The following is an 8,542-nucleotide window of genomic DNA, read 5'->3' on the forward strand; positions in this document are numbered from 1 at the left end:
GGACACCACCCTCACCTTCGACCAGGTGGTGGACCTGTCCATTCGGCTGGATAACCTGCTGGCTACCCGCGGACGTCCAGAGCGAGGTCTGTCGGTTCCATCCCCCAGCACCACCGCTCCGATGCCCATGGCACTGGGAGGTGCTGCGCCCAGGGAGACCGGAAGAGGTTCTGTCTCATGCACCATCTGTGGACGCAGAGGTCACACTGCCGGTCGGTGCCGGGTTGGTTCCTCTGGGGGTCGAGGCAGCAGGCAGGGCACTCTGGCATCACCCCAGGTGAGAAGGCACCATTCTGACCCAGAGCCCTCTGTTGCACACATGTTTTTGTTCGTTACTTTTCCTGAGTTTTCCCCGCATTCCCAGCATAAGGCGCTCGTCGATTCAGGCGTGGCTGGGAATTTTATAGACAGATCATTTGCCCATAGTTTAAGGATCCCCATCATTCCTGTGACTATGCCCTTCCCAGTTCAAACCTTAGATAGTCGACCATTAGGGTCAGGGTTAATTAGGGAGGCCACCGCTCCTCTGGGCATGGTGACGCAGGGGGGTCACACGGAGAGAATCAGTCTCTTTCTCATTGACTCTCCTGCGTTTCCAGTGGTGCTAGGCCTACCCTGGTTAGCTTGTCATGACCCCACTGTTTCATGGCAACGGAGGGCTCTCATGGGGTGGTAACGAGAGTGCTCGGGGAGGTGTTTAGGGGTTTCCGTAGGTGCTACTACGGTGGAAAGTCCAGACCAGGTCTCCACCGTGTGCCTTCGCCCCGAATATGCCGATTTGGCTCTCAACCCCCATACCAGGGGCACTGCGGGATGTTCCTCCGCCCCCAGCGTAATCCGTTCGTTCCATACTGGATTCGAGGCGTCGGGCGAGGGGCCTTCAGTACCTCGTGGACTGGGAGGGGTATGGTCCGGAGGAGAGATGCTGGGTTCCGGTGGAGGACGTGTTGGACCCTTCAATGCTGCGGGAGTTCCACCGTCTCCGTCCGGATCGCCCTGCACCTTGCCCTCCGGGTCGTCCCCGAGGCCGCGCTGCTGAAGCCGCGCGTCAAGGGGGAGGGGGGGTACTGTCACGACTTCTGCCGAAGTCGGTTCCTTTCCTTGTTCGGGCGGTGTTCGGCGGTCGAAGTCACCGGTCTTCTAGCCATCGCCGATCCATTTTTCATTTTCCATTTGTTTTGTCTTGTTTTCCAACATACCTGGTTTTCATTCCCTCATTACGTGTTGTGTATTTAACCCTCTGTTCCCACCATGTCTTTGTGTGGTATTGTTTGTTGTAAGTGCTTGTGCACATTGTTGTCTGGTGAGCGATGGGTTTTGTACCCATTTTTATTATTCTGGATGCCGGTGGTTATACATATGTATATTAAACTGCTCCGGTTATTACCCAGTTCTGCTCTCCTGCGTCTGACTTCGCTGCCACCAGTTACGCACCCCTTACACTGCTTGAAAACCAGAGACAAGATTTGAGTATTAGTGTCCAAAGATTCCCAACCAAATTTACTGAGGTTGAGCAATTTTGACATAAATAATGGATATATGTTGCCCTAAGAGATGTGGAAGGTTGGTAGAATCTTATTAAAAAAGATTCACAGATGCTAATAGCTTTTAAAGGTGCTTCCACCAAGTGTTAACTCAGGGTGTGAAGACATACGCAATCAACACATCTTTAATTAAAATATATATATAATATATAGGTTGTGTAGATTGGTAGAAAAAAAAGCCAATGTAATCCCTTTTAAGATTTATTTTTAAGGCGTCAAAATGTGAAGACTGTGTGTTGACTTTCACTAGTAACTTTAGCTCAGTTTTTGACTTATTTTATACAGTCATTTCTGCTCATCTTTATCAAGGGTGTCAATCATTTTGGACCTCACTGTACAGTACGTGTGTGTGTGTGTGTGTGTGTGTGTGTGTGTGTGTGTGTGTGTGTGTGTGTGTGTGTGTGTGTGTGTGTGTGTGTGTGTGTGTGAAGGCCAGGCCACAGAGAACAGGATGAGGGGCCTGGTGCTCTTATCTCTGCCTCATTTCCGTGTGACTCACTGCATTACCACTGTCATTAGGGCCAGGATGGCCTTTTATTCTTCTCAGTCAGGTCTGTGGCCCCCCTTAGGGGCATGCAGGTGGGACTGACTCCCCCTCTCTCCCCCATACCCGTCTTTGTTTCCTCCACCTCCCTCTCCCTATTCTCCATTGTGCCTTTGTCTCGAGGTGTCTCACACAGATTTGATGTCAGGTGTTATTTTCAGTGTTAAATCAGTCATTTTTTCTGCCTGGTGGGGCTCAACCTGGACTGCCTTCACTCCCCTCACTTTCCCACACAGACACCTTTCAATAATTCTCTGGTCGGTTGGTGTGTGAGCTGGGATAATGTGTTTGAAGTCAGACAGGAAGGCACTGATCCGCTATGTGGTGGCTGGGAGAGAGAAGGGCTGAGGAGAGAGAGTGGGTGTGTGAGAGATAGCTGAGGTAGTCATGCGTGGGTTGGGTTGACTGTGGGGACTGTTTCACTGTTCATTATTCACCACATCTCAGCTCACCTCCTTGGTTTCACCGCTCCCCTCCATTTTGTGAGGGCACACACCGCAACTGGAATGTTTTGCGGGGCGGCCAGGTTTGTAAAGGGTGGGAGGGCTGGACCTGTGAAGTGTGTAATGATTTAGGTGAGCAGGAACACTGGGGTGACACATGGTCGGTCGTGCCCCCTCCGCTAGTTAGAGCCAGCAGGATGCCAGTCAAACCGTTGGCACCATGAATGCCCTGCTCCAGGTGGCAAAGTGGGGCCTGTGCCATGTTTCAGTGTGTGTTTGTGTGTGTGTGTGTGTGTGTGCATGTGTGCAAACCTGTAAGTGTGTGTGTGTGTGTGTGTGTGTGTGTGTGTGTGTGTGTGTGTGTGTGTGTGTGTGTGTTTGCGCGATGCACGATGATGCATTCCCCAGCCCACCTCGTGCTTGCCCTTCATTCGGCAGGTCCTGATGTCATTTTTGTTGGACTCCCATGTTCTCTTCTACAACAGACAGACACAGAGAGAACAGAGTAGTTAGCATGGTCAGATAGTACTGTAAGATGTCACTGAGGTGTGAGTGCATGGAGAGGGCCTCACCTTACTGTAGAACATCTCGTCTCCCGCCACATTGTCCAGCTCCACGCGGAAAAGGTCATCTCTGACAGACAAAGAGCACGGCAGTCAGCCAACAGTAAGACAAAGCTAAGTCTTAGACAGGCACTCAACTGCAGTCCACATGCATTTGCACATAATGCCTCTACAAATACTCTACTGTCCTATGGACAATTCTGGACATGCTACAGAATAATGATTGGAGAACATTGAAGATTGAATCCAAAAAATGTAAGAATCCACATCATCTTTGTCTGTTCATACACTGTAGGCTATGACATATGTGGGCTATATCTATGCAACATTTTACAATAAATCTGAATAAAACAGATTTGTATTCAGTTCTGTATAATGTGGTTCTGTAATGTGATGCATTTCAGGCTATGGGTGATGAATAAAAATGTAGAATTGCATAATAATAACTTGTTTTTTCCCCTTGGTTTTGTTTAGTCTCATTTGAGTTGACAAAATGTGGTTTTGCTGGGAGGCCTGAATTCTCCATATCTGTCTCACTTGGGAAGAAATTTAATTAATAGATGATTTAATCAAGCAGTTTGCCCGCGTTCATAACCCACCCCCACACAGCAGCACACAATGCCAATGAGAGGACCCATCATATAATACCATCTCCATGCATTCACGCTACTCACTGCCCCGCACTGCACTCACTGCTAATGCATTAATCATTCTTGTATAACCTTGCCGTGCCTGTGAAAGTGTCTTTGGAATCTGAGTTAGGGTAGGAACCTCAAGGAAGACGCTAACAGCTGATGTTGCATATTGATAAAGGACCTGTATTTACCATGAATAAGATGGAGGCTCATGCTGTGCTGAGCTCCTTCCAGACACCGGGCATTGAATGTTCTAATCTGTAAATCTGCCATAGCTTGTATTGCAGCAGTATCGATCTTATCTCCTAGATCCTGCTCTGCCTGCCATCGGCATTGCTCTGCCTTACTCCTCTCATCAGCAGAAGGCAGGATCTCTCTGAGTGTTTGTGTGTGTGTGTCAGAGTGTGCGTGCATGTGTGTGTGTGTCTCTGGTGAGGGGAACAGGGTAAGCCTTAGCGCTACTCTAGTGAATTATTCACTGGTGGCTCCTCTAGGTTTGTTAAATGATTCCCTCCCTAGGTTACCTCCCTCACGATGCAGGACATGGCTAAGTAGTGTGGATAGAATTACTATACACTTACTCTGTGCCTCGCTCATTGGGCTGAGTCAAAGTTTAAGCAGGCTACAAACATTCAAGTAGAGCAGTTTGTGTGGCATAATCACATCTAGAGCACTTCAGCCCTGTCCAGTATTAACATATGAAAATGTGAACAGGCCTCCTAGTCGGTGTGGTGAGCAGCCAAGGCTGCTGTGGTTTGAAGAGGTCTGAAGATTGTTCCGCTCTCTCTCCTATCTGACTCTGTCTCTATCAGGTTGTTTGAATGATGCAAAGCATGAGGCCTGCTGTCTGCCTTACTGTTGCATTTGACATTGTTTATGTTGCAGGATGTTCAGAAGGCAGGCTAGGCCGTCAATCTCCTTGACAACCACTCATTATTCCTCTGACTGGTATTTGAAGACCTGCAAATTGAGTTAACAGGTGTGTGTGGATCGCCGCTCGTATTTATAGTTAAGAACCCTGTGAACTGTCCAAAATTGACAAAAATAATGTTATTTTTGGGCCGTTTAGACACTGAGCTTCTCTGAGCCTTTCTGAGTCGGCAGACACTGACTTTGCAGAGAACGCCACACAAATAAATGAAACTGAAAACAAACTGAGAAACAAACAGAGCCCCGCTTTGTAGAAAACCGCAGGTATCTAGCTCAAAACGTTCAAAACTAAAGACCTATTTTACAGGAGCTACATTTTTTATATTTCTGGCACAGATTGCAGGATGCTCTTAAAGGTGTACACACAAATTAATCATCATGAGTAAGGGACTATGCAAACTATGTAAATTGTTAAAATAAACAGTATTTCATCTATAAAAAAGTTTTTCACAGAAAATCGATGATTGCAGTATGGATCAGATAAGATTGAGGTCATTACCACTAAATACATTAATAGAGACATTTTAGGTGTGCAACAGAATGTTTTATCCCATCAAGGTGTGCTACACTACAAAAAAGGTTATGAACCACTGCTCTAGATGACCCCCCCCGCGGTGACCTCTGAGGTCAGTGTCTCTCCACGGCCACGGTCACTGCCAGTGGCTCTGCTCACTCTCGCTCTTCAGCCTCTAATGGAGAGATATATTCTACTTCCTCCCTCCTGCTGCATATGGTAAAATCATCTTAAGGTTTGCCACAATTGCAAATCAATTAATCATGTATTGGCCACGTTCCTTGGTAACTTCTCTCTTCTCTGGAAGAACACTGCTCAATTGGTTTATTTGTGTGGATTAGTCCAGTGGATCTGGAGCTGTGCGACAGGTTCAGGGAGTCCACACATCTGATTACAGAGAGGAGAATTCTGGAGCGTGGTTAGCTAATACAGTAGAGAGACTAGGTGTGGGTACTCTCTCTCTCTCTCTTTCTTTCCCTCCCTCTCTCTCCATCTGTCATCAGCCAGTAAATGGGAGAGGACAGAGTGACAAAGCGGTGGTAGCTTCCCACGAGTACTTGGGGCTCGGGCAGGGCTTTAATAGTCCTTGCAGTATGAACACCTATGCTAATGGTGACAGGATTTGGGCTCACTGGAGCCTCTTATCAGGCTAGCCACTCTGCTACAGCTTTCAACCAATCAGCCGGCCTCCCCACAGGTACTCCCCAAAGGCGCCTTCGCACTTTTAAATCTCTCACTGCTTGGCACTCGGCTGCCCAGCTCAACACACACACGATCACAGAAACAGGTGCGCACACACACACACACAGTCAGGCAAAATAAATCCCCTGCTTTCCAATCAGATCACTTTCTGTCGGGGACTGCGAAGACCGCCATCAACCACTACTTATGTAGAAATATACACCGTTGTTACAATGGTAGCGTTCTCGTCCCATCAAGCTATTGGATTTCACCATCATCCGGTTCACTGAGACATAGATATTAGTTGACCTTTTCTATCCTGTAACAGCGGTACTAAAAGATGTGTCAAAGTGTCTCCTGGATGTGGTTGCGTTTTATCACTAACCTGCAATCAGACAGGCAGCAGTGACTATAGCCCTCCCGTATTTTGGCTTTAGGTTTTATTATTAGGCTGTGTAGCCAGAGTGTCTGGAGCCAAATGCTGCAGGAATTTACATAATTATTATTAGGCCTCTGGATTTTAGGTTAGAGAAACGCCAAAGGCCATAGATCGGGTCATTTCATGACCCAGTATGGGGCTTCTAATTGGGGATGTCTATGGCCTAGCTACCTCCTCTGCTGTAACCACCACCATATGTCTGCCCTACATGGACATATATATATATATATGAGTCTTTTTAATAAGTTCCCAGTAATACGGAGATTGTCTGTGACATTAATTCATCTTTTGGAGAATTAGAAGAAGATTGATTTGTGTTTTCTATTTCTGGTTGGCTCCTGGTTAGAGGGCAGACAACATGACTTCCTCAACCTGTGTGACCTCTGGTCCGACCCCACCCACCACAGATTACTGCATTTACTTGAATATGTGACTGAGGAAACACAGACAATGCAGGGTTATAAAAGATGGCTGAATACATTTGGTTGCTTGTGGCTAGAAACATACCTGGCTCCAATGTAGAGGGTCCGGTTCACCTTGAGGACTCTCTGAATATGCAGTGGCTCCTGTCTCAGGGATGAACGATGTGGCCGACCCAGAAACACTGGGTACCGGTGAACCACTGTTTAGAGCGAGAGCGAGAGAAAGAGAGAGTGGGGAAGGGAGAGGGATGAGAGAGAGGGATGAGAGAGAAAAGGAAGAGAGAGGGATGAGAAATAAAAAGAGAGAGTTACATCACCTTCCTATCATGATAGTAGTTCTCTGGGGGGTGAGCGGAGAGGGGGGAGAGCAGAGGGAGGACACAGGGGAGGGAGATCCATACATCAGCTGGGTTACCATGGGAGACAGAATCTGCCATCTCTCATTGGCCGCCTCCTTTTTCTGCTGTGTCCTTCCACTATTCTGTCCATCTCTGTTCCTATCTACCCATCCCAGATAAAGGCCTAGACTGCTGCCTCTATATGAGACTGAGTAAAGAAAAACCTCTCCTTCTCCTTCTTCTGTGTCCTGTCCTCCCACTATACTGTCCATATCTATTCTGTCCATATCTGTCCAAATCTATTCTGTCCATATCTCTAATCTACCTATCACAGATGGGTAGATTAGTGGGCCGCATAGACTGAGGATAGACTGGCTGCTGTAGTACGGCTTCATAAGAAAATACCAGCCGTTTACCAACTGCCAAAAATAGACTGATCTGCCCTAATCACGCATATTAGCATTGATAGCCTGAGAATGGTCTGAATTCAGCTGGGAGGTATTTGGAAGACACTATTGAGCTGTGATCAATCATAGTCAGCTCTGTTCTGGTCTGGAGGAGGCTCAGAGTCTGGCCGTCTGTGGGAGCAGTCTGACCTCAATCCCGACTCTGACCTCACACAACTCACTGACTGCCCTACTCCTCACACCATGCATGTCAGCCCTGACCTCACTCTCACTCTTACGACTCTAACCCTACTTCCATAACCTACACCCTTACACTACTCCACACCTTCCGTGTGAGGCCCTGACTCTTTCTGACCTGATTTCGGAGCTGATTTACTGGTGTTTTTACAGTCTTTTATGTCCAACAATGAAAATGCAAAACAAAAAATATATATATAGACTAATAATATTTTTGGCTCAGAAAACTTTGGGGGCCAAAGAAAACCGCCACCAGTTGGGGAGCCCTGCTGTACACCCTGTGAGTGAGAATAAACCCATACATACTGAGTATGAGAGAGAGGTGTTACCTTCAATGGAGATAAAGTTCAGAGGCCCCGGTTCCTCCGGAAACGCAGTGCTGGCCAATCGTAGGAGCCAGAACAGCAGGAAGAAGGGTGGTGCCAGGGTCGACATGGCGGCACCAGAATACAGCGTCTGTGAAGATAAAGAGAAAGAGAGCGAGCAGTCAGTCAGATTAAGCCGTAACAGTGACAGAGCAGTACACACACACACCTTGTGTGACAGGCTCACACTACCATGCACTACACACACTGACTGACTGTCCAGACAAAGCAGGTACCCTATCTGCATTCCCACAACATCTCTCCCTACAGCTGGACAGAGAGTCAGCCTGAATAGTCTGATCACTGGGGGAGAGCAGAGATCAGACCACAGGAGCCCAATGACACGAGACACAGTGGAGGAAGGGTGGTTTACAACAAGAGGGCAGTAGATGGAGCGACATAGAGAGAGAAAGAGAGAGAGAAGAAGGGGTGGAGAGAGAAGGCAGGAGAGGGAGTGAGAGGAGAAAAAAAGGAGAAACA

At 47.6% G+C, this 8,542-nt stretch overlaps 1 protein-coding gene across 1 annotated transcript in view; it reads right to left on the reverse strand.

Moving 5' to 3' along the window:
* sema6bb (sema domain, transmembrane domain (TM), and cytoplasmic domain, (semaphorin) 6Bb) overlaps positions 1–8,132 on the reverse strand; it is a 71,756-nt gene extending 63,624 nt beyond the window's left edge. The window contains exons 1-4 of the mRNA XM_039001895.1: positions 8,027–8,132; positions 6,801–6,915; positions 3,104–3,164; positions 2,945–3,007 (exon numbers count right to left, since the gene is read on the reverse strand). Coding sequence (XP_038857823.1) covers positions 2,945–3,007; positions 3,104–3,164; positions 6,801–6,915; positions 8,027–8,132 — 345 coding nt within the window. The remainder of the gene's footprint in view (positions 1–2,944; positions 3,008–3,103; positions 3,165–6,800; positions 6,916–8,026) is intronic.
* Between the last annotated feature and the right edge of the window lie 410 nt (positions 8,133–8,542).

The sequence above is a fragment of the Salvelinus namaycush genome, chromosome 10 (genome assembly GCF_016432855.1).
Source record: "Salvelinus namaycush isolate Seneca chromosome 10, SaNama_1.0, whole genome shotgun sequence".
Classification (NCBI taxonomy): Eukaryota; Metazoa; Chordata; class Actinopteri; order Salmoniformes; family Salmonidae; genus Salvelinus; species Salvelinus namaycush.